The following is a 27,389-nucleotide window of genomic DNA, read 5'->3' as shown; positions in this document are numbered from 1 at the left end:
TGTGCAAATTTATATGGTGTAAATTGTTAACATAACTTCGAATAACTTTGATATTTTCACAACCCTATTGCCTTTTTAACTGCATTAATTCTTTAAAACGTTTCAGAGGACTGGAGTTAACAATATGCTTTTCTAATATTTTCAGTTTTGTAATCAGGCTTTGTATAAGCTCTTCTTCGATTCATGTTAATTAATTGTAACGAGCTTTCTTTTCCACATTTATTTCAATACTTAACTAAATTTAAAATTGGTTTGTTTCTAATTTCTTGTTGACGTTCTTACAAATCTGGTTCGTCTTTAGTACCGTTCTCCCTCTCTCTATTTCGCAGTATTTCTGTTCTTGGTTGGAAATGCCACTTTTTATTATACAGTAAATGCTTTACTACACCTTACTTAACTTCTCGGCTGGAAATACATTGAAAATACAAATATTTGATTCGCTGTTTACTTAGTGATGTTTCTTATATATTAATACTCCACTAACTTAATTCCATTTTTATTTAATTATTTTAAGAAAAAATGTGTATTAAAGTAGAAAAATAACAATGGTGACATCATAATTTAATGGAAATTTTTTATGAAATACAGAAACATGCCCAGTGTTTCTTCTCATCATTTTTTTTTATTCTAAACAAAAGAGTCAGTCATAAAAATGCCAGATTTCTAATATGGGAACAATACTTTTAATTTCATAAAGAATATCCATATATTACATAAATTGAATGAAATTTGGTACAAAATTCAGAAGGTTTTGAATTTCAGCAGAATGTGCTAATACGCCAAATGAGAAAAAATAAAATCTTCCTGTTGTAGATTGGCCATTTTCGGTGTCTTCTTTATTCCATCCTGCTCGTTATGCCTACTTAATATAAATAATAGTAGTACCTGGAATATCGTTAAAATTAGTGATCAGTATGTCAAGATTAATGCGCAAGTGAACAAAAACAAATAAATGAAATACAGTGCAAATATAAAACAGTAAAACTCTGTAAACGGCCCTTCATTCGTTCAGTATCAGCTCAAACCTTCGTATGCATATCCGCCGCGAGGATAATACATCAGGATGAACGGATCGGCAACAGAAGAAACGGCGATATCGATGACAAAGTAATTCAATTTATTTGAATTTTATCAATAAGAAAGGGACTGAAGTAGAATGTCTAGAAATGTTTATTGCAAAACACAAATAAATCCTTTTTACGATAGCAAATTCTATATCTCTTTATTGCTGCCACTTTTGTTTAGCAAGAAAATGATAAGATATAATGTTAAAATAACCCATAGAAACTGCCACACGAGTCTTTCTTAATGGCAGGTCTGATCATATGTTCAATTAAAAAAAAATACTTTCCCCACCTTAGGAATTTAACTAAAAGATATAATGGGGAAATATAAACAATCAAATAATAACATCTTATGCAAAATAGAATGGTTATTTTTGAAGCAGGCATTTTCTTTAAATTTTGAAAGACACCCAAGTGAGTTTTCTGCAGCTGGACCAGCTAATAAATTTGCTAACAAAAGAAGTAAATAAATTTTTGAGACCTTTTGAGGAAAAGTTATGACCTTTAGCACACATTCACAACATTTAAACTAGTGCAATCTGTTACTTACATCTTGTATAATTCATAAATGATTTAGTTTTGTAAAATGAAATAAATATATGCATCTTGAAAAAAAATTCTCATGTTTGTATTTATAGAAACTATCAATCCATAAGTAAACAATGTGCAAAAACACCTATATAATTTTTCTGAATCTATATAATAATAAAATATAAAATATACATTGTATTTAGAGAGCGCTAATGCTGCTGCAACTAAAACACAAATGAACTTAACCAAATTAGAAATAAATATTAAGTTAATAGTCAAAGAATCAAAAAGAAAGATTAACTGAATCCGGCCCGAAGACTTTTTCAAGGGTCACCCTCAGGCAAGGATTCAAACCAGGGATTTTTTCTGTGAGGGGTCTGACTTTTCGTCCAACAAATTGACCCCTCGTGGCCCGAAAATCCCAGAAAATTGAGGTTTTAGAGATAAATTAGTATCACAAGATTAAAACAAGTAAAAACACTAGCAAAAAACAAACCAAATAAGACCACAGCAAATCAAACCACAAGATACATGAAAAAAAGTAATATAAACACAAGGCAAATTACTTACAAAATGAAAGTACAAATCTGAAAAAAACTACTTGAGGTTAAAACGTGCTATTGTAGATGTATTTCGTTGAACTAAACTAAGATTTAATTTTTCCACGTTTACAGCTATATCCGCCTCCCACGTTTCGTCATAATGTATCGTCATCAAACTTGAAGCGCCATCTATTGAATTAAAACTCAAAGCTAACAAACCAGAGGAAGTCAGAAATTAAACAGACCCTCTCTTATCAAAACTTCTATATTGCAAAAGTTTTTGGGAAATTCGTTAATAGTTAAATTTTTAATGAGATTGTTTGTTGCTAAGATATAAGAGCTTTTATTATTGCAAATTTTTTTAATTCTGTTAAATTGTGAAAATATCAAATTTTTGAAAATTTTAGAGTTTAAATTAGAATGGTAGTTACTAAGTTTAATTATTTTAAAGTTAAATTCATCCCTTTTATCATAAATACCTATCAAAGTTTTTCCATTGTCAATTTCTATATTTAAATCTAAATAATTAGCTTTAAGTTGATTTTCGTTTGTTTGAGTTAAAACTAATTCTTTTGGGTAACAATTAATAATATCATTAGGATTATCCACATTTAACAAAATTAAGTCATCAATATATCTCCAGCCTATTATTAAGTTAAGTTTAATTATTTCTTTTTCATAATAATGTAGGAAAATATTGGCTAACGCACTTGAAAAAGCTGTTCCCATTGGAATTCCTTTTTCTTGTTTATAAAAATTTTATTCCGTTAAAAACATAGTTTTCTTTAATAATTAATTTACATAACTCTAACCAATTAGTTTTTGTAATAATATCTCTATTTAAATATTCTTCATATATATTAGTACAGACATCTATTAACTTTTCATGAGGTAGATTAGTGTATAAATTTTCAAAATCATAAGTATTAAGCTTATTAAAATTGTTATCCTTTAGAAAGTCCAAAATATCTTTGTTACTATTGATAATAAAATTATCTTCCTCTTTAATTTTGTTTAGGACAATTTTTAAGTATTTAAAGAAATGTTTTCCCGTATAGTAATTGTAACTGCCAGTGCTACAAGTTACGAATCTAAAATTTATTGGTTTTTTATGAAATTTTATTGTTGGGAAGAGGTAAGGGTAGTTTAAAGAGCAAGTTTTTATTTTAATTTTTTTAGCGAAAGCTAGCATCCTTTTATCCAATTCTTTTTTCCCGGTGTTAATTAATTTGTAAGTTGAATTAGAGTTATATTCCTTAATTAGAAGTTCTTTATAATAATATTTACAAATTAAACCGAAATTATTTGCCGATTTATCTATTACTGTAATAACAAACCTCTCTTTTAAATTTTTTATTTCTTTTTTCAAAGTTTTGTTGAAATAAATTCCTCGTTCTTTAGTTCTAACGTTGTCTGCATTAAATTCTGTTTTAATGTCTTCTAAAATCCTTACTTTCCATTCTCTGAAACCTTCTGGAGGCCAATGGTATTTCCTAGATAATTTGGAAATAAAAATATCCATATCTTGTCCGATAGAAATTAAGATTTTTTTAATGTTAACTTTTTCTCTTAATCTAAATTTCGTGCCCCTTTCCATCAAATCTCTTAAAGAGTTAGAATCTATAATTTTTAAATTCCCTGTTATAATATGTCCTTTGTCAGCATCTATATAATCTTTATAAATATCTTTATTACAATTACAGTCTGTCTTGTCTATCTTATTTAAATTTTTGCTATAGTAATTATAGTTACAGATTCTTTTTCTTAAAGTTGCTGAATAACTAAATGCTATTGAAGCTATTGCATTATCCTTTAAAGGAAAAAATTCTTTATTGTTGTGCATAACTTTAGGTTTTCGAAGCAAATATCCAAAAATCTCACTACACAGTATTCTTTATTTAAATTACTTTTAGTTTTAAATAGTAAATCGTTTTTTCCTATATTAAGCTTGAATTTGATAAGATCTAGAATTATGTATTTAGTGAATGAATTTTCAAACTTTAAATCTTCAAATTTGTTATTAATAAACCATCTAATTTTATTTTTTCTAAAGCCAAATAGATATTTCTTAATTTTAAGAATATTTTCATTATTATGTTCCAAATTACACAAATTTTGAAAATCCTCAGTTACTATATCAAAATTGCCGCCTCTACCTTTTCCTCTCTTAAATCTTTTACTTTTGTTTTCATTATCTAGAAAGTCTTTAAAGATGTTAAGTTTGTTATAAATACAAATGTTATCCAAATCCCCGTAACCTTCTCCATTTAATTTACTATTGAGTCCATAAGGAAACAAAGTTTTTAAATTACATATATAAATATTTTCCAAGTCTAATCTTTTATTTAAATCAATAATATTATCTTCCAGAATGTAAATATTAATGTTATCAAAATTATGACATTGGAAGTGTAGTAGCTCATAATCAAAAGACTCATTTTTACTAAAGTTTTTAATGGCAGATCTGTGGAAATTTACTCGTTTATTTAGTTCAGTACTGGTTTGTCCTATGTAATTCAAATTACATTCTTTGCAATTTAATAAATAAATAAGATTTTTATTTTTACAGAACAATTCTAGATTTGAAATTTCGTTATTAATTTGTTCTTTATTAGCAAGTGGACAAGTCTTACATTTTTTGTTATTACAAATTCGATATTTTTTAGTATTTTTAAATTTTTTTAAACGAAACAATTGTGCAAGTAACTTTTTGTCCATGGTTGCTCCAAGCACAAAGCTATCCACAGTGCCCCTTGGTAAAGCGCGCGACGGGCCATGCGCTATGACTTTCTAAACTATTAACTTTTCTAAACTATTAACAAACTAAATTCTAAGAAAATTTTTGAAAGGCTCTTTTAAAAAATTTCCATTTTTTAAAAATATTTTTTAGAAATTTCAAGCTTTTTGCGGCATTTCAATATAATGTAATATTGCAACCAATTTTTTAAAAATTGTTGAACCTAAAAGGTAACTTTTCTGCACTATTATCAAACTAAAATCTTTAAAAAAAATTTAAAAAAATTAAGTAACATTTTTTATTTATTTATTTATTTACAAATTTCTTTCTTTTTGCGGCACTTCAATATAATGTAATATTGCAATGCAATTTTTTTAAAAAAAATTGTTTTTGAACCTAAAATTAATTAAAATCTAAAAAAAAAATAATTTAAGGCCATTTTTGTTTCACCCCAATGTACAGTTCAAAATATTTATGCCTTTACAAGATAAGAAAATCTCCCAACAGTCATGCATTCTTAAGAAATAACACGATTAATTTAATCCTAAAATTACGTTATCTTATCCTTAAGATTAAACAAAAAGAGAAAAGTAATATAATATTTGCAAACCAAAAAATCACCGCTGCTCTGCAACTGTTTAGGAGAAAAGTAAAAGCTCTTGATTAAAATAGTTATTTGAGATAGAATGATCTCCTACAGCAGAAAAAAGATGATTTAGAAATTTTATAAACAAGGAAATAGAAATGACCAGTATTTCAATAGTGAAAAGTGTGTAGCAAATTATGTTTAAAATTATTTTTCAAAATTTTTGAATGTTGAAGAGGAGAAACTTCTCATCGTTTGAATATATCATTGAAAAGTTTATTTTTTTTACTTCAAATTGGTACAAAATTTCCTTTTGTATGTAAAATAATATAGGAACTACATTTGAATGAAGAGGGGGAAAGAAAGGTCTATGTCAGCATATTTATCCTGGGCGCATTCTTATGTAAGTACTCCCTCTGACTGGGGAGAGGGGGCCTTTCAAAAATGAGAATGAAAAGCTTATTTGTAGTGGTTGTTTCTCGTCGTCCTGGGGGGTACAGAATTAGGGGGGGGGGGTTGGCTACCTACACTCGATGACAGAACGTACTTCCCTAGGCGAGGATTGTGCCATGGCCGGTCATTTCTCTTAAGAATGACCCACGATTCCAGCCAGTGTTGCTATCTCTGTGGCGCGGTCATTCAGCTTTATCCGTGTGCCCATGGGCGGGTCGGTGTAGTCAGTAAATGGTTATGTAAATACCCCTCTGCTTTTAAGAGATTATTAACACATTCAAAAGGACTTACTATTTTTAACATAAATGTACAAATTTATATGGTGTAAATTGTTAACATAACTTCGAATAACTTTGATATTTTCACAACCCTATTGCTTTTTTAACTGCATTAATTCTTTAAAACGTTTCAGAGGACTGGAGTTCAGATTCAACAATATGCTTTTCTAATATTTTCAGTTTTGTAATCAGGCTTTGTATAAGCTCTTCTTCGATTCATGTTAATTAATTGTAACGAGCTTTCTATTCCACATTTATTTCAATACTTAACTAAATTTAAAATTGGTTTGTTTCTAATTTCTTGTTGACGTTCTTACAAATCTAGTTCGTCTTTAGTACCGTTCTCCCTCTCTCTCTTTCGCAGTATTTCTGTTCTTGGTTGGAAATGCCACTTTTTATTATACAGCGAATGTTTTACTACACCTTACCTAACTTCTCGGCTGGAAATACATTGAAAATACAAATATTTGATACGCTGTTTACTTAGTGATGTTTCTTATATATTAATACTCCACTAACTTAATTCCATTTTTATTTAATTATTTTAAGAAAAAATGTGTATTAAAGTAGAAAAATAACAATGGTGACATCATAATTTAATGGAAATTTTTTATGAAATACAGAAACATGCCCAGTGTTTCTTCTCATCATTTTTTTTTATTCTAAACAAAAGAGTCAGTCATAAAAATGCCAGATTTCTAATACGGGAACAATACTTTTAATTTCATAAAGAATATCCATATATTACATAAATTGAATGAAATTTGGTACAAAATTCAGAAGGTTTTGAATTTCAGCAGAATGTGCTAATACGCCAAATGAGAAAAAATAAAATCTTCCTGTTGTAGATTGGCCATTTCCAGTGTCTTCTTTATTCCATCCTGCTCGTTATGCCTACTTAATATAAATAATAGTAGTACCTGGAATATCGTTAAAATTAGTGATCAGTATGTCAAGATTAATGCGCAAGTGAACAAAAACAAATAAATGAAATACAGTGCAAATATAAAACAGTAAAACTCTGTAAACGGCCCTTCATTCGTTCAGTATCAGCTCAAACCTTCGTATGCATATCCGCCGCGAGGATAATACATCAGGATGAACGGATCGGCAACAGAAGAAACGGCGATATCGATGACAAAGTAATTCAATTTATTTGAATTTTATCAATAAGAAAGGGACTGAAGTAGAATGTCTAGAAATGTTTATTGCAAAACACAAATAAATCCTTTTTACGATAGCAAATTCTATATCTCTTTATTGCTGCCACTTTTGTTTAGCAAGAAAATGATAAGATATAATGTTAAAATAACCCATAGAAACTGCCACACGAGTCTTTCTTAATGGCAGGTCTGATCATATGTTCAATTAAAAAAAAATACTTTCCCCACCTTAGGAATTTAACTAAAAGATATGATGGGGAAATATAAACAATCAAATAATAACATCTTATGCAAAATAGAATGGTTATTTTTGAAGCAGGCATTTTCTTTAAATTTTGAAAGACACCCAAGTGAGTTTTCTGCAGCTGGACCAGCTAATAAATTTGCTAACAAAAGAAGTAAATAAATTTTTGAGACCTTTTGAGGAAAAGTTATGACCTTTAGCACACATTCACAACATTTAAACTAGTGCAATCTGTTACTTACATCTTGTATAATTCATAAATGATTTAGTTTTGTAAAATGAAATAAATATATGCATCTTGAAAAAAAATTCTCATGTTTGTATTTAAACATATAAAATGAAAGGAATAATTTGTATTATCTCATGGGACGGCAAAAGAGGAATCGAAATTATTCGCAACAAAAAACAAAAAATAGCTCATTTTTGACAAAAACATTAATGTATCGATATGAATGTTGCTGTTTTTTAGTTTTTAACGATTATTCCTAGAATGTTAAAGTTGCAACACAGCACTTTTAGAGAATTTTTTTATTTCTAAGACAACCCTTTCTTTTTACCACATGAATTAGAATTTAATGAACATAGTAAAACAAGGATTTAACTTACAATTTGTTGTCATACGATATTTTGCCGCAGGCACAATAGACTCTTTTGCTTGGAATAGTGCAGGAATATGGATAGCCATAAAATCTACAATAGTTCTGACAGCTTTGGTCAGCTTTTGGGCATTCGTGAACATAGTAGCAGTTATATTTGTAAGAGTAGCCACCATTGGGAAAGTTAGTTTGGATGCAAGTTGCAAACTGAATCGGATTGCCGTTAGTACAACTGTAGCAGTAATCATCCAGCTGCCTTCTGAGATTTGGATCGGTGCAGTTTCCATTGCGTATTCCGAGAACTATATAAAGTATAATCAAAGAAAAAATAATGAGTATTATCCAGAAATATTTATATGCACATGTTATCATATATCAAGTTTTGTGCACAGTCGTATGAAAATAGTTAGAAAGCCAAATTTATCGTTGCAGTGTTGGTGTCATATGCTAAATGCAGTATCAAGTTATTTTAATCCGAAAAGGGAAAGTACAGGTCATTATTTGGGACAGAGAGTAGATAGCAAAAAAAATTTTAAAAATTAGAAAAAGTAATTTTTACAATATAAGCATCCTTAGATATTAAACAAATTTTTTGAAGTAGAAGATTTTTGCACGTGAAATGCATTTTTCGTTATGTGGCACCAAATTTTAAGATAATTTATTTTTCATACTTATTTATAAATTTTCTTCAGAAATATAAAATGAGATTAAAAGCATTATATAAAATATAATTCATCGACAAGAAATGAAGCCAAGATAACGTTTAGCAGTCGTTAATTCTAAAAAATATACATTTTTTAAAAGAGAAAAAATAATGATATTTCTAAATAAAATTTTTAAAATCAGTTCAAAAAATTATCCTATCGATCATTAATCATGTATATATCATTCAACCAAAATTATAAGCTGCATTTATTTGAGATGAAATTTTAAAAATGTCGTGCTTGTAAAAACAAGATAATAATGGAAATTCCAAATTTCTCAACTTCGTTCTATAAAAGAGATAATAATGGAAATTCCAAATTTCTCAACTTCGTTCTATAAAAGAGATAATAATGTGGCCAAGATATGTGGAAATAAGAATAAAATTTTTTGTTATAAAAATTGATATATTTGACCAAAAATTATGAAATACTAAACAATATCATAATAATCTTCCAGAAATTCTTCTGAATCAAAAGAAATGCGTCTCCTTTTTGACTTTCTTTCCAAATTATATTAAAAAAATTTTTTTAATAAAAAGAAGAAACATTTCACACAATCATAATCTTATTCATAGGAACGCTCTTTTGGGAGCAGCTAATTCACTTTTTATTACAAGTTAATAAGTGATTTTTGAGCATGATTATTAGTATCAATGAATGCCTATTCAAAAAAAATTTAAATAGCTCATTAAATTTCTTTAACATCTTTGATTTTTTACATGAATGTAAAAGCATTATCAATAAAATACCCTGCCTTATCTCCTCAACCAATCAACTTAGAAAGTAACATTTCAAATCACTGCGTAAGACGTATGCCTTGGAATCCCATTTTGCTGGCGAATTTAGGTTAGGGTATTGATTCTGAAGCTACAAAATACGCATTGAGTCAAAATGTGGTAAAAAAAGGAAAGCAAATTCAATTAGATTTTAGTTGAACTTTAATATCAAATTTTCTACATAAAAACAACACACATGCATCAACTTGTAAGAAGTCTTTAAAAAAAAATCAATTATTCGGTGGGACACTAGATCATTTTATTTTATTATATTGTATTTATTTTTTTATTTCTTTATTATTTGAAAAATAAGACCCCAGTTTAACATAAATTATAAACAAAATATAAAGTTGAACGGGATTGACGAAGGAAGGAGTTCGCCGTTTGACTTATAAGTTGATGGAGGACAAAATTCAAATTTGTCTTGTCAAATGAAACAAACAAACACAAAAAAAACCTGCAGAAAATTAGATGTGATTGCTTATGGAACAAGAAAAAATTATTTAAGAGCAACAGCTTTCAAGTCTACTAATGGCGAAACTCTCATTAAAAGCTTCGAAGACGCTTTGTTCAGAATAGGTCCTGTTCAAGCGTCTGGAATCAGGACGAACATCAAAACAGATTCTTCCGGGTGCAAGAGAATGAGAGCGAAATGTGTAACTGTTTGTAGGACGGAATGCATGAATTATTTTTATGAATATATTTTTATCTAAACTTCTTCATGATAATATTACTCTTAGATAGTGGAAGATAGAGTTGAATAGATGTTAAATAAATCAGAATGCATATTATTAAACGACGAAATGTAAACTGTTGATTTTTGCTCATATAATGGAAGAAATGATTTAAGGTACGAGAGTTTTCACAACTCAATCCTACTTCAGTTTGCCATTTTTCAGAGAAATGTCTCAGGTAGGAAACTCATATGCAATTAAACATTAAACACATTTTGGACTAAACTGCTGAAAAAATGAAATAGTATTTGTTTTTCTTTTTATGGGAACATTAAATTCAAAGCAATCTATAAAACACAATTTTTAATGCAAGATCATACTCACCGCAAAGAACTTGGGAAAGGCAAAGGCACAAAAGAATGGCAAGATACTTCATTTTTTCTGCAGATATATCTTTAATCACAGCAACTGCAAATATGTTATATTTTTATGCGGTGAAATGTGAACTTTGAAACAACAAGAAAGATTATTTTTCTCTTTCATAGGATTTTTCAATTTTTAGAAATCCTCTTTTCCTTTTCTGCTGTCTATTGTGAAATCCTTTATAAGGACAAATGGTGATTTTTAAAAGCTTGGAAATGCTCAACCTCACACCAGAATTGGAATCTAGCATATCATTAGAGATATGAATTCTTTAACTAGCTCGGCCACCAACACCAGACATAATTAAAATTAATTACAAATTAATTATAATTATTATCACATGTTTACTTTTTCCGATAACGTAAAAACATAAATTTATGCTTTATATTTTCCATCCTCTACTGGGCTGTTTTTACGGTTATTTTTTTCATTCCTGAAGAGCCCTTTTTTTTTATAAAGAATTTCGCTTATATCCATAAAATGCACATTTGACTAATACACAGTGAATAAGCTTGAATTATTATCGATACACATTAAAATTTCAAATTAACACAAAAATGACTGTTTTACTTATAACATAGATATATGCAGGTTAACACAACATATTACAGAGTTCAAAATATTCAATCTAATTTAATGTTTGGTAGTTGAATATTTCTAGATGAGTTGTTTAAAGCCGCGTATGAGCGTCTTATGTCATAAACTGTCGAGTTACTTAATGGACCTGCTCGTATCTTTCGTGGAAATGAAATTTATAACGTTACCTTAGGAAATTTAAAAAATTGACTACCAATAATGCATTTCTGCTACAATTTTTTTTTTCTCTTTCTTAGCAATCTAACTTCAATTAAAAGTAAAAATTTGGGATCTTATGCTGGTAGATAATATATTTTTTGTAATTCTTAAGACATCTTGATTAGAAGCAAACATTTTCAACAGTGAAACTTAGTAGATGAATATATGAAAAATAAAGCTGAAAAAAATTTTTTTTTCAGACTTACCAATGTAAAACTCTCTCCTTGTGTGAAGGAAATATAAAATGACAACTAATAATTTGAAAGTCCTTAAATAGTCGCTGAAATTTCCCAGAATTCCAAAAATTTTCCGCGATTGCCAACAACTTTGTCTTTATATCAGATGTACAAATATTTTTGTCCTGAAATATTTGTTTGATCAAGCAAAAGATTACAATAGTTATACATTTCCAATATTCATCAATAATTATGTGATATTTTTCAGCCAAGCGACAAAAATCTTGTTCTTTTTTAGTCTTCCAATATACCTGAAAATGACAGGAATGTCTAGTTCGTAAGTTGTACCAAGTCTTATTCTAAAATAAAGTCTGGAGAAAGATGTCTGCTAATATTTTGCTTCATATTTACTACGTGATGCAAAATTTACACTCCAACACGCAAAGTGATAACGCAACGCTATTATTCAGAAATATTTATGTTATGTCCATTACATTGAGTAGAAACGCATACCAATATCGTTCAGATGAGTCATTTACTTATGCAAAATAATCTCCGAGACTTAAAACATTGCAATATGTTTATTTATAGCAAAAAAAAAAAAAAAGAAAAAAGAAAAAAAGAATTTTGTCGCAGCCAAGATTCTGATATCGTTTCATAAACGAAATTCTTTTATTTGTTGACTCTTGGTTGCTGTAACATTTCTTTAAGTCGATGCACGCAATTTACAGAACATAAGCAGCATTTCTTTGGTCAGAGACTAGAAAGTAAAAATTCAAACTGTTCATTGAGCGAGTTTCGTGCTTAACATGCTTAAAAGTTATTTTGCATTACAATTAAATGCAACAGTTAACTGGAGACAGTGTTCTCACTAAAGTTCCTCGCATGCTCTCCATTAAGCTTCTTGTCAGACTTCATTCTCGTAAAATTTTGACCGCGAATAACAAGCATGGAATAAAAGAAGGAGAGTTATGAAATATAGATCATTGGAGCCATTCTAGCATTCGCGAGAATATGGATTCAAAAGTCTTTTTGCCAGAGCATTGACACCACCAAATTGACAAGAAACAACAATGGTAGATATAACATACAGAAATTCCTGGTTTGTCATTGCATGTGTGAGTTATTGTATTTATATGTTTGAAAACGTTTACAGACCGATAGACGGTCAATCCTGTGACTGATTTGGTTCAAAATTTGGGAAGCATTTACATTTTGGGTTGTAACACTATGCAGTGTTTATCTACCTAACTCTTTGCGTTCATCAGGCAGATAGATGTCCCGTGAATAAAGTTTATTCAAAATTTGACAGAAATCTGCATCTAAAGTCCATGCATAGAAAATTCACTCTCTTAGTTGAAACTGTTTTTGAATTATCATGTACTGGTAATGCTAAAGATGTATTTTTCACAAAGTAGAAAAGTCTAAAACGTGGAGAATTTCGTGTGTGAATTATTTTGGCGATTTTGAAATCTCCTTCTATACTTCGTGAAGGAGAATAATTAGATTACTGACTTATACCTCATATAGGTGAGTAAACAAATTTAAAAACACGAAACAATTCTAAATTGATTTATAAAAAATTAAGAATACTTTATTTAGTTATGCATAAATTTGAGTACATTTTTGAGATATACGCACTCTGGCGCATGCCCCATTCTGTGAAACTCTATTGGAAGCAGTCACGGCCAGCCATCTGGAGGATGCGGCTCATGCTATGCACCAGGGCCCCGGGATTTAAGACGCTCCCAATGTAATCAAGAACTAATATAATATTCTGAACAATAATATCGAAATGGAAAGAGGAGAAAATAATTTTAACTGGAAAAATCGAACGGTTTAGAAATATATAAAAGTTATAAATATATTACAGTCCACTGCAAGGGTGCAACATATTATAAATCTAATTCAAGTAGACTCACGGTCAGTTACCTCCTCTACTAAGTTAGACTGCATATGCTATTTTGAATATTCATACTATAAAATATTCAATATTATTAGGTCTAGTCATTTCCATGCCAAGGAAATATTCCTCTGTATGTCAAAAATCCATTTTCTTTTTACGAAATAATTTTGGCAAAGAAATTGCTTCCATTACAGAAGTTACGCTTCAATTAATAGTAAGCTTCAATTGGACAAAAAAGTTCTGCACAAACTACACAGTCTCGTAATGGAAATTTGGAAACTGTGAGATTCAGTGAATAATCATATATTTATATAAATGTCATCAAATCAGAAAATTACGACGAAAAGGACAACAATAACAAATGTGATCAAGTGAATATAAGTCATCCAGGTTCGTGGTCAAGTAATATAACTGATAAGTTTAAAATGTTGTATTAAAACCGGATCTGTACAACACAAAAGAGTTTTGAGAAGAATGAAAGTAGATCAATTTTAACTACGTACTACTTTCAGGAAAATGTCAAATGATGAAACTCAGCTGGCAGCTGATAAATATATTCAAAAACGCAATTTCGGTATTTTGTTCCTGTTCTATACTATTTTCCAAAAGAAAAGGAAATGGAAAAACCTGCAGGATTTATAGGTGGCTATAAATACTGACGATAGCTGTGAAGTGTAATTTAAGATCATGAGTGTTTTGTTAGTCAATTTAATTCGTTATTGATTGGAAATAATTACTAAAACGGTTAAATTTATGTTCCACTATTGATAAAACAAATAAAATGACTATAAATAAAAAAACGGAACAATTTAAATTACTATTTCAAAGAAATGTAAATGTGATTAAATTTATAACTTGTAATAATCTACCATCTCGAGGAACCCATGAAATAACAGGAATAATGGAAATTTTGAAGTTTAATCGATTTAATGACGATTAAATACGACTATGCGCTAATTGATTACATAAACAAAATTAAAAAATAGAACAATTGAATTGCACATCTTTCAATACATAGATCACAAGAATGAATTATATCAGTATTAGAAAATGAAATATAACGAAATTACAAACGTCATAAAAGCGGCCACACACTATAGTGTCCAAATAGATTGTAATTATGATATTTTCCATAAGTAACAACCTTCAGTCATAATTATATATGCAAAGTTTGAAGAGAACGTTTAACTATAAATGAGTCGTTTATAGGGGTTATTGAAGTAACTGATGTGGTTGGAGAAGGGCAAGCAAGAACTCTTGAAAATATTAAGTGAGCATGATTTAAATATTATAAATTATAAACGAAAGGCACATGGCAACGGAAGCTAGCTGAAAAGGAAATATAAAGGTGTTCAATCTAGAATAATTGCTCTAAAGCCTCATGCAATTTATGCTTTGCCTGGCCTATTAAATTCCTTTATTTCATTAATTTATAATGACGTGTCCAACAGCATATATTGTGCATTTTATGGAGGGATATTTAACGTTTATATTGTTTATTTTCTGCATCTATAAAAAGATGGAAAATTCTGCAAAAACATTTATACATAACTCTAAAACCATTATCCGATAGTCGTTGTGAAGCCAAAATAGATTCGGTAAAAGCAGTGTATACACAGTTTCAAAAAACTTACAATGCCTTTGAAGAATTTATTGTTGCAAATACTAATAACACAATATTATCCGAAGCTAAATGTCTTGATATATTGAATACGATAAATGTCATTTATTTTGTGTTTAATACCAAGTTTTGCAATATTGTCCAAAATTAACACTGTCAATAAAATATTTCGAACAAAAACAATTGTTTTTGATTGATTACATTTAATTTTGTTAATAAACATGAAAGTGAAATCCAAAATTTCAGAATAAAAATTAACACAAAATGTAGCAAAATTGATAGGGCGTAGTTTAAATATTGCAGAACATTTTTCTGAGAAAGAATTCGAAAAAGCAAAAGATTATATTCCGAAATAGCAGAAGATGACATAATAAAAAACCTGGTAAAGGAATTTAGATATTGTTTTTTAATATTGTAATTGATGCTAATATTGCACAGATGGCAGATAGATTTAAAAGTATTTCAAATTTATTCAAACTTTTCTAAATTTATAATTTCAATCATTGATTTAGAAAAACATGAATTAGAAATTTTTTCAAGAACTTTGTTTAAAAAACTCTTATAACAAAGATATAGATGAAAACTTAATCCAGGAAATTAGTTTGCTACTGGATTTGATTTCGAATAAAAGGGGTGTAAATAACGTACAAGACATATTACAATAAAGTTTTATTTTTATATTGAAATTCAATTTAATTTTAAATTTTAGTCATATTATTATTTCCATTCTTAATTTTTCCGTTAATTTTCAGTAAATTTTTATTCAAGATTTTATTGGGCGCGATTGAATGCCATATATAATATTATTTTCTAAATAAATAATGAAAATTGAGTTTGTGTTTCTTAACTGCGGCAACAAATATCCCCCAATATAGTGAAAAATCAGAAAATGACATTCATTCAAATCTTTCCCCCTAGACATACCATACAATCTTACCCTATATTTTTGAAATTATTTTGTGGCTCAAATTACCGTATGCTATTTTAATATTTGCTCTTTATTTCCCTTGTCATAAGTCAATCACTCAGATCGAGGAAATTGTTTTACTAGTAGGTCAATAAACAAATTTTGCAACAGACTCTTATACGAAATTTACATTAAAAAATATATTGTAATCATAAAAAAAAAGAAAAAAATGTTTCCAGATGCATTTCAATTTTTCATATCACCATGGGTGCGAAAAATGCATTTCTGAAATGATGCCACTCTGTTTTCGAATACGGTTACTCAAAAATGCAACGAATTTTAATCATGAAATATTATGTAGCATTTCTTCTTGTTCTGATCAAAATATCCCTGAAATTTGCCTGTGATTACACGGATACGATAAAACAAAAAGGCAAATCGCTAAGAACTAGGAACTGAACAATTTAAATTAAAATAATTGATTAGTTCCGTATTATTTAAAGAAATCGTGGCTCATATTTACAGGATAACCCTTTAATAGGAGTACAATAATTCTTAAATCGTTAGTAAAAAACATAAACATCACATAGAATAAATGATCTAAATGATCTAAAGTATTTTATGCAGTTTCAGTCTATAAATACTCCTATGAGAAAGAACTTTACTTTTTCATTAATGTCCACGGCCCTATGAGTCGTATCTCGAAGCCTATTCTTGGATCACTTATATTCTAAATAAAAAAGCAGTTCCACTCTATTGCGACTAAAATTGAATCAACTTTGAAATTTTAATTATTACAAATTTATAAAAGCATGCAATTTATATCCTTCCATTGACCTTCCGAAGAAGATCTATCAACCCAAGAAGTTTCTCTGTAGGCCGATTTGTCCTTAAATAATGAGCTTCTTGATTGGCCTAAAATAATGATATCCAAAGCTTCATAAATCTGTCCGATTTGATCGTAGATGTTTTGATTTCAAAATTAGAATGTCAGGAATATTTTACTGAATATGATACATAGAAGGTTGTATAAAATTTTAACTTCATAGTGTTTTTTAAATTAAATTTTTTTGACTGAAACAAAATAAAATATTATTATTTCAGTTGTTTTGAGCATTATCTAAATTAAAACATAACTGTCTTTACTATTAAAAAAAAAGATTTGAGCGCGTGTGTATCTGTGTTGTCAAGCTATAGGCAGACCAATATCATTATAGCTACCGAATTCATCTCGTATATAATATACTTTAAAAGGCGGGAATATGTTTCTATACCCAGCTTCTTTTTTTTGATATTTTTATTCATTAAAAATTAAATGAAATGTAGATATTTTTCAACTTTCAAAGCTTTTATATGAAAAAAATTTTGCATTGTCTTAAAATTCAAGAAATCTTTTTTTAACGACTCTATTTAATTGAGGCGCAATTTTTTCAGATATTTTTAATTAAATTTTAAAATCATTTTTAGTATGTTTTGCCATAATTTATTTCAGAGAAATTAAATTCATTTTAATTGTTGCTTTTTTATCCTCCAATTTTCTTCCATCCTTGATGATGATGTCGCGAAGTTACGACTTATGTTTCCGTAAAAAGAGGATTTAAATTTAAACTATACACTTAATATACTTTTTGGAATTTACTGCATTTGCAATTAAACTTCGCAGATAAGATATGGTAAAAGTTTTTTTAAAAATGCGTCCCATTTACCCCGCTTATGCTTTTTAACAAAAAATAAACGCATAAAAAATATATTATCTTTCTTATTGCCTGATAATAGCCTATCTATTGTAAAGCACTGAATTGTTTTTTGTTATAATATTAAATAATCTTCTGAAACATACTGGAGATGAAAATTTTAATACTGAATGAATTGTTTATCTGTCATATTTCAAACAGTTTTTTAACTTTAGTAATAAAATTTCAAGCATCATTCAAAACAGAATAAATTAAATTTTTCATAGATGTGAAAATCATTTTTATGCTGTACTATTTTTGAACTCTTTTATAAGTTATTGGGGAATGTCAAAATTACTCTGAAATTCATTAAAAATCCGATTCAAATTTCAAATAAATTGTTCTGAGTTGAGCATTCTAACCAAACAAGGTACACGTGTGCGAAATTTGATTGCTGTAGATCGAGTGGTCTGGCTCATCTAACACAAACACGGACTTGCACAGACGCAAACACACCTTGATCTTTATTATTGATTTCTTTTTATTAAACGTTGCATCTGCTGCAGGTGCGCGATGGAATTTTAGCATTTCGACAGACTGTGAACTGATCCAGTTATCGCTAAAGATAGTGAAATTTGGCGAAATGGGATCGCTATTTCTTCATCCTGGAGTTGCCATCTTTCACGTTAGTGTCAGTGTCCGCAACAAGTCGCCATATTTTGGTTTGGAAAAACTCCAAATGTATAGGAAATTACAAATATAATTTGTTGTTGACGTCCATACTTGTGAGCACATTCCAATTTAATTCTGCAGCACAGAGCTTACATGATTACTTATTAAAAAGGAACATTATTTGTTTGAAGCCTCATAATGAGCAAACAGTTTCACATATAAATGACAGTTCACTGAATGGTGTAACCCCTTATGTTTCTTTGTGCGAATAAACCACATAATTTATAGTTCTTAACTGAAATCATTGAAAGCACTTTGGAAAAACTGTGACGAACTCCATGAGCGACAATTCGCGTTAATTAGAAGGATGTGGAAGAAAATATCAAAGAGAGCCTTTTTTTATATTATTTTTAAAAACAGTTCGCGTTTGAAAAAAAAGAGTGGTTCTTTGGAGATGTGAATAAAGTTCAACGAATTATTTCGCAATAAAAAGTAGATATCCATGGGATTATAAAAATCTTAAATTTTAAATCATGAATTTCAAAGCATATTGTCAAGATGCATGAGAAATTCCATTTTCTTGCCTACTGTGATTTGGAGGTGTGCCCACAACTACAGAGATGAAATAAAAGCAAATAATCTATTCACCTGCTAATTTAATCTAAGTGTATAAAATTTAGTACAATGCTCTGATATAGTTTGCTTATTTTATGTTGCCAACTTTATATAAGCATGAATAGAGAAAGGACATTTTGATGAATACCTACAATTCTAGTACTAACACTAGTTGCAGGATTCATTCATTTAGCTTGTTGCGTGTTGGAATTATAGCCGTAGATCGATAATTAAAGGCATGCAACGCATTCATTTTTTCGAAATCTATTTATTCATATCATAATATATCTGTGACTGATTAAGGCAATTATTTAAAAGATAATTAGAAAACTATTTTATTAACATTAGTGTCATTTGTTAACCTCGTTTATTGGAAAATACATATAAATGCTTGATATAGCTTGGTAGAGATTTATCTCCTCTCAGTTCAGCTGGTGCAAACTCTTAGCGCCACTGATCACTTATCGCCATCACAGCGCAGAAAGTGATTTTGTTTACAAATGCTGGATCTCATGGACAGATATATTTTACTACAGTTCAACAATCAGATATTAGATAATAAAATGAAAAAATCTTCAGAAGACTAAATTACACTTAATAAATATTTAATATTAAGTCTAAATACGTATTCTTTCAAATTTTTCGGGCTGATGAATATAGAATAATACTGAATTTTCAATAAAAAACGCTAGCTCCTGAATCATTAGCAAAACATACTAAAAATTATTCCTCTGCCAGTAATTTCTTTAAACTGAATACGCCGTGGCTTATATCCCTTTCACTCTTTCCATTCAGCAACGAGTATTAAGAGCGGCTTTATCTAAACAAAAGCTTGGTGTTGCGTTTTGTCCAGAGATGGATAACTAAAAAGATAAATTATGTTACTGCCTAGGGGCTCTGTTAAGGAATTAGATTTTAATAAGCGACTAGTAACATAATTATAAATAATTTAAAATACTGTGCCATTGCATTGAAATGAAAATAAACATTACAGATTTCATTTTATGAAATTTTATGAATGTTTAATAATATCTAATGCTCTCAAAACCCTTAATTGCCGTAATTTATTCAAGGTTGGCTCTTGTGCCAATAAAATTTAAGTCAAGCGATAAACATTGCCGGCTCCATCGTAAGTTATTTCACAATTAATTTTAAAACTAGCTGAAAATTTACAAAGAAATATTTTGTTATAGTGATTTTAGTATTTTCAAATTCAAAACTACACTTTTCTAAAAACAAATCATAAGAAAATAAAATGTTATATTTTTCTCAACAGGTCATTATTTTCTTGAACAAAGAGAGACCCCCGGGCTTGTTTTAGTGAACAAAGAAGAAATTTTTTGGATCCCTGATGTTTTAGTTTAGTTTTACTTTTGCTTTTAAATTATTTGTGTAAAATGTTTGATTTCAAACACATTGCAACAATGCATGCTTTTATTAATATGCGATATCAGTGTTCACTGCTATCTGGCTTATATGCATAAGACGATGTCGTCAATTACTATGAAGTCTTTAAAAAGGACTGAGGAATTTGGTGAACAGATACTACTAAATTTAACTTTCTCAAGCTTTTAAATTTTTTTTTAAAAAAATGTCATTTATAAGACAATATCTTACTCAACCAGAACAGTAATATTCGAAATTCAACTGAATATTGAACTTTTCGGTATTCTTGACCAATGGAGAAAGGAATGATTAGTAATTTGTTTAGTGAAAAACTGAATTGCTGGACGTTTCACTTTCTCGGTCAGTATTTCTTGCCCGGTAGGCAGATCAGTAAGCAAATGGGCTTCCTCTGGCTCATCATTTTAATTTTTTATTCTGGATGTGAAGTGTGTTTCAAAGAATTATTTTATGATTACGAAAATGTAATAAAGAAACAAAAAGAATTGAGAATGCTGTTGTTTGTAATTGTAATAATTTTTTATTTTTATTTTAATCTCCACAACATAATCTGCTTTTCTGTCTTAAATTTAAGTCTTTGGAGGTTTTTTTAAGCGACATTTTTCTTAGGCTCTTTAAAACACAACAAATGATAACACATTTTTTTTTATCAAACTTTCAGTATAAATAACACATTACGAAGAATTTCAAACATGAATTTATTTTTACACAAAACAAATAATTTAATTTAAAGTTTAAAAAAAGACTAATTAGCGAAAAAAATCTAAAATGAGAAGTTGCAAAAGCATTTTAAATAAACATATGCACATTTTTAACACAAAATATTTGAGAATGAACCAACAAAATTTTTGTAAAATTTCGCATTGAAAGAAAGTGTCGATATTTAAATATGTGTCCTTTAGCTTCTATAATGTCGTCCAAGGGGCATGGTATCTGTTAAATATCAGGCAAAAATATCGTTTCGAGGTTGGCGTTCTATGGTAAGTGTTCAGTCATGAATAGTATTGAACTGTTAATTAAACATTGTTGGTTACAAATTAGTTTCATCATTTAAGAAACAAACCAGCACTCGTCTAAACTTTATAGAAAAAGTAATCCATTTAGTAATCTACATTTAATATTCTACAGTATCAATTCGACCTGCCTTTCGGTAGCATCTGAAGATATTTTATCCCATTCTTCTCGCATATTTGTTTTAAACGGGCTTTGTTTCTATTTTTGCGTTTTTGGATCACTGTGTTCCGTGTGGCCTCATAGATTTTCTATGATATTGATGCCGAGAGATTTTGTGTTGAGTGTTATTGCTATTTACAGTAAAAAAGATGATGCATTTTGATGTTATGTTACCATGTATTTGGAGTTGTTGTCGCGCAAGAATATGAAATTTTCGCCGAAACTCATATTTTTAGTAATTTCTTTTAAGATGTTGTGAAAGAATATCAAAGTGAAACATATGAGTCATAATGCCATCTATCAAAATAAAATTTCCTATTCCAGTTGATGCAATACAATCCCAAACCAGCCAAAACCAAGAAGAAACTACCAACATGTTTAAGCAATTATTGGAAGTAAAGCTTTTGGATCCAGGGGAATACTGTGCGAGACCGTCTTGAATTTACTTTCATCACTAAATATAAGTCTAAATGCCTTTTCTGATTTTGCAAGCTGATGAAGGGGTTTAATTCGACTTTTATATCCTGCTGATCTAATTACATTTGCACAGTTTCAGCACTTAGACTTCTGCCAATGATTTGAGAAATTTTAGCTGCAAGTTTGAGCGCTCTTACTTTAATATAAATCTTGATTTCTTTCAAAATTTTCATTTTTGCGACATCATTTAGAATACCTTTCTTTCTTCTTCCACTTTTATTTTCAATCAATCCATCACTTAAAAACTTTTCAATGATTTTTTTGTGCATACGCGTAGCCTCTACCAATAATTTTATCTATTTTCTTTTTTTTTTTTTAAATAATTCATACGAATTTCAATTCCATCCATTTTGATTTTCTTTGAAGAGTTTCTTCCCAATAAAAAGTTTGACTTTAAGTTCATCAAATAATTTTCATCACATGAAAAAGATCGTTGAAAGGGTTTAAGATAACATTACTCAAATTTAAATTAAAATAACAGATAAGTTAAAAATATTTAGTGGTAGTTAAACATATTTAGCATAAGTATATTCTAAATTTTTCAACCGGATAATTTGGCTAAAAAGTTTTAAAGCTGTATAAAATAATATGATTTTTCTCCTAGGCAAATGTATAAAGTATCTTTTATCACATGATTCAACTTCTCTTCATTAGCTTCTCTGCAATAATTTTAGCCTTCTAATATTTAAACATTCCTTCTGTTCGACGGAACAGCGTTTCTAGAATATATTGAGCATTGAATCAAGAAAATCTGTGGCTTTACAGCATTTCTACCACTATTTCTATGCAACATTCTTATTACATCAAAGGCCTAATGCATTACATTGTTTTCCACCATTATTTAAAATTATTCACATATGTCTATATATGTATCGATTGCAAACAAAGTAAGCTATCTCAGATTTGCTGGTCATGTCTGTATAATTAATCAACCCTCTACAAATCTTTTGCAACTCTAAAGCTTTTATCCTTTTCTTGTGCCCGTAGGTACATCCGTGTACAGTTATGGACTATTATCTCTTGAGATGTCACTACAGTACATTCTTACTAAGGATAGCATAGCGCTAATATTCTGCGTCATGAATAGGTTTGGTTGATACTGATACTTGATGTAGATGATAATCGATTATTTTGTCATTGGAATAAAACTGACCACTCGGTGGGTATCAATTCTAGAAATTGCCCTCGAATTAGGGTTTAGTTAATATCCGGGTTTGCAATATCAGGAGCTGAAAAATACTGAAATACGAATACTGAATACTTTTGCATTCGATAAACCCAGTAACCAAACCTTTATCTACAATAAATATTAAAATATTATCTCTTAATAGATATTAATTTATCATCTTGCACTTTACCACTCCTTAGCGGTAGAGTCATGAAGTGGTTTAAATTCTAAACTGCCTTAAGAATAAATTCAGTTCTCGTCAAGTACAAACATCTCTTTCATTTCCATCCTTTACTGTGCAAACGGCATTAGTCTCGCTTACGAATTATTAATACTTAAAATTATTTCTCGCTTTCGATTTATACTGTTTGCATACATTAACAATTTTTTTAATGTATTCGTAATAGCTTTCGATTCTCTTTGTGAAGGAAGTATTATTAATCGCCTTATGGTGAATGACATCGACGGAACACAAGAAAGTAAAGTACTTTAATAAAGCTGCTTAACACTTCCATTCAACCTGATTCGATGGCAGATGCGAAAAGTTATCCATTTCTTGTATAAATTTCTTATTCGCTCTGGCCTTTTAGAGCTAATTTCCCATCTCAGCAATGATACTTTCATTTTGTGCCGATTACAGTTCACAAAAAAGTGATCGCCAGCACAAATACTTGCCCCTCGCTTTTCTCGTATTCTAACGCATTATGGCGCATTTTGTACTTCGTGATATGGCGGAAGAAAACCCTAGCGTGCAGTTGTATTGCCTTCCTGCCCTCAGATTGGCTCTGAAATTTGATCTGCAATAAGATCAAAAATCAAATTTCTTTTCACTAAGATATTCCTCTTTGAGCTGTAACACTCGCAAATATTCAGACAGAGGGACTGCCTTTGGGACAAAAATAGGATGCACATCCACAATTTCTTGTGATGAATCTATGTACTTAATTTTTAGCTCTTAGCTAGCGGCATTTCTGAATCATCGTATCCAAGTAAACACAGACAGATAATTGGCGGACGGATTTTGACTAGATGCATAATGAATTTCATGCATGTTGCTCGCTGAATCCTTGAATCACCGGAATTCCCAAATGGAGGGGCATCATTTCGAAAAAGCATTCTTCGGTTTCATGGAGATTTAAGACGTCACAAAACTCAAAGTCGTTTTTTTTTTGTTAATAACTATAATATTTTTTCTTTGTGTATACTTCGTGTAAGAGAAGTCAATAAGGGTGGAGTTGGTTTTAAAATACATCCGTTTGCTTTACAGAAAAGCAATCATATCGTAGAGAAATAAGGACAAAAATTAAAATCACATAGAGAACCTTTAGCGGAAAGAAATATTAAAAAAAATATGAGGATTAGTGTCTGTAAAGACAGGAATGAGTACCATTTTCTTTTTCTTTTTTTCTATAAGGAGGAATATTTGCTCTCTCTGTTTCTGAAGTTTGGATTCATTTCTCATTATTTATACTGCATTTGATCCCTCAAGGTTGAATTTTAAATCAAGATTTATAGAGCCAGTGTGAAAAATTGTTTAAATTAGATAAATGCTTTCGAATTCATTAAATGTTAATGAATTCAAAATCTTTTATAAAATATATTAATCAATAAAATCTTCAAATAATATTATAATCTTTAGCTATCATGCTTATAAGAAATAGGTTTTAAAAATATTTGGAAAAGTAGATGGTATCTAATTTATTCTCACGCATAAAATGACCAAATTTATAAATTCAATTTTTACACAGATTAAAAAAACTGTTGCGATTCCGGTGTTACATGTTTCTTTATCTTTTATAAAAAGTGAATTTTGCATAAATATTTTATATAAGCAAACAAACAAACGCTCATCTTAACAGTTGTTCCTTTAACAAGTTTCTGCAAATAAACAAAGCACGCATAAAACGCATTTCTGATAAATATCTCCTTAGAGAATTCTTTCCATCCACCCATTTATCATTTGTTGGCAATCACTTCGGGAATATTTTCGCGAGATGCGCAGCTACTAAACATTTCTCCTTTGTTATGGGAGCGGATTAAAAGATGCCGATTCAATGAATATTTAAATTTATGCAAAACAATGTGTGCTGTAATCGCATCTAAAGAGGTAGACTTTTTAATTGCAGATTTAAGAACAGATTTCGGACTTCAAAATACAATTCATTAACATTCATTTTATGAAAAACCAAAACAATAAGTAAGTCAAATGAAGAGAAAAATGGCATGGTAGTTAAATTCTTTTAATTAAAAAAATATTTTTCAATTTAAAAATGAAAGCAGATTAATTAATAATTAAAGAAATAGTTTTAAAAAGTGCGAACATTTTATTTGCACAACTATGTATTTGGAAAGGATCGCAGAAATGCTCCAGTATGCCGCTTATTTTTTAATGAACGAAATTCTCCTATTAATTTTAAAAACATTTAAGGCATTTAAAATATCTGGAAACAAGGTGAACATTTCCAACTTTCAAAGTATGTTTAATACATATGTGATAGTTCTGGGTTGAAAAGTCTGCCTTGTAGAACGTAAACTGACAAAAAGGCATAATATTCATTTTCAGTTTCGGAAATACTTTTTTGTGTATGCGTCAGGAGGTGCTTATTTCGTAAGAGAAGAGGTGAGAGAAGTGTTTATTTGATAAGAGAAGAGTAGATGCTTGCACAGCAATAAAGTGAACTTGGATTATTCGTTGAATGAGGAGATGTAATAACCACTTATTTCTGCGTATCACCCCTTAGCAAAGTACAATCATCGTAAAATGCTAGTCTCGGGATCCTGAAAGGAAAATTACTGACAGGCCTTAACTATTCGAATATGAGTTCGGGTTAAATTTTGCAAATGAAAGAACCTCACGCTCTCTCTCTCTCTCTTTCTCACTCTATTTTATTAGAAACTATTCAAAGATAAATAAGCCTCCAAATTTCCTTATACCAAATCTGTTGCTTAAGAATATTGCCGACTCTTCAACATTCCCTCGAACATTGACATTGAAGAGAGATACTGCTTACAATTTTAACTGGTGCACTGAATGGTGTGAGTAACTCTCTGTAAAAGTGCTCTGTACTCCCACTCTGTAAAAGTATTGCACAGTTTCTCAGTTAAATCATAGTTTTACTCGCGCTATGTCATTTTTGTCTAAGGAAAATACTATATGCATTTTAAAGAACTACATATATTTTCATGTGCGTTGTCTCTTCGTTTTATGGAAATAATCAATGTATTTATTTGTATGAGAAAGATAAAGAACTAAAAATTCTGGAAGGATAGTTACAGAAAAAGAGTAGAATTTTGATACTAAATATAATAAAGCATTAACTTTATATTATTTTTTTTTAACTTTAAGATAATGTCAAGTGATTTTTTACGGTTAAAGTACTTCAAAATTAAGTGAAAAGTACTTTGTGAAAATGTGGATAGAATTCAATGAAGAATATCGATATGGACAAAATAATTTGATTTTATGTGATGAGCAGTGTACAAGAAAGTCAGGAGGGAAGTTTATTTGAAATAATACGATTTTTTTTGGGGGGGGAAGGGGGTTAAAGTTTCATTCGTCAGCTTTTGTAATAAGTGCAAAATGTCGTTTTGAAAATCATAAACTGGAACACCTATTAGGAACTGGTTCAATTTTTCCTCTCCAATGTTCGACCAATGAAATGCTACTTACCAATTTGAAATGGCATGGCACTGCTTAGCGAGACATTATAGAATCCACGTGCCATGGTTTCGTAATGGCCTGATAACCTTGGCTGCGAGGCTGAAATCTTTTTTCTGTTTGCTCTAAATAAATATATTTCAATGATTCAAAGTCTCTGAGATTATTTCATAGCAGGCAATGACGTATCGGAACCATATTGGCATGCGCTTTTGCTGTATATAATTGATCTTTCCAAATCATGGCCTTCCGTCAACTTTTTGCGTGACGTAACGCAAATCTTGCATCACGTAGTTAGTATTAGGTAGGTTTAATATACACTACAAGCAACCAGGTGCCAGACCTTATTTTAGAATAAGTTGCGTCGCATTAT

General features: G+C 29.5%; 1 protein-coding gene across 4 annotated transcripts; it reads right to left on the bottom strand.

Annotated features, from left to right (window-relative positions):
• Positions 1-684: 684 nt before the first annotated feature.
• Positions 685-27,310, bottom strand: LOC129963886 (uncharacterized). Of its 4 annotated transcripts, none has more exons than XM_056078471.1 (4): positions 27,029-27,310; positions 10,733-10,816; positions 8,205-8,496; positions 685-885 (listed from the first exon to the last, which is right to left on the bottom strand). In XM_056078471.1, the coding sequence occupies exons 1-4, from the start codon at positions 27,081-27,083 to the stop codon at positions 864-866; spliced, it is 453 nt and encodes a 150-aa protein (XP_055934446.1). In that variant the 5' UTR covers positions 27,084-27,310; the 3' UTR covers positions 685-863. The 4 variants fall into 4 exon arrangements, with proteins under 4 accessions (XP_055934446.1, XP_055934447.1, XP_055934445.1 ...); XM_056078470.1 differs by lacking the exon at positions 685-885 and adding an exon at positions 6,870-7,111; XM_056078473.1 differs by lacking the exons at positions 685-885; positions 27,029-27,310 and adding exons at positions 6,872-7,111; positions 11,773-12,097.
• Between the last annotated feature and the right edge of the window lie 79 nt (positions 27,311-27,389).

This window comes from Argiope bruennichi, chromosome 3 (assembly GCF_947563725.1).
Source record: "Argiope bruennichi chromosome 3, qqArgBrue1.1, whole genome shotgun sequence".
NCBI lineage: Eukaryota > Metazoa > Arthropoda > Arachnida > Araneae > Araneidae > Argiope > Argiope bruennichi.
The sequence above is the reverse complement of the archived record's forward strand: the minus strand, read 5'-3'. Positions and strand labels throughout refer to the sequence as shown.

Coding starts and splice junctions, on each gene's coding strand:
- LOC129963886 (XM_056078471.1), bottom strand. CDS start 27,083: ATGGCACGTGGATTCTATAATGTCTCGCTAAGCAGTGCCATGCCATTT. Junction 8,497..10,732: donor CCTTTCCCAAGTTCTTTGCG/GTGAGTATGATC, acceptor TACTTTATATAG/TTCTCGGAATACGCAATGGA. Junction 886..8,204: donor ATATCGTATGACAACAAATT/GTAAGTTAAATC, acceptor ACGATATTCCAG/GTACTACTATTATTTATATT.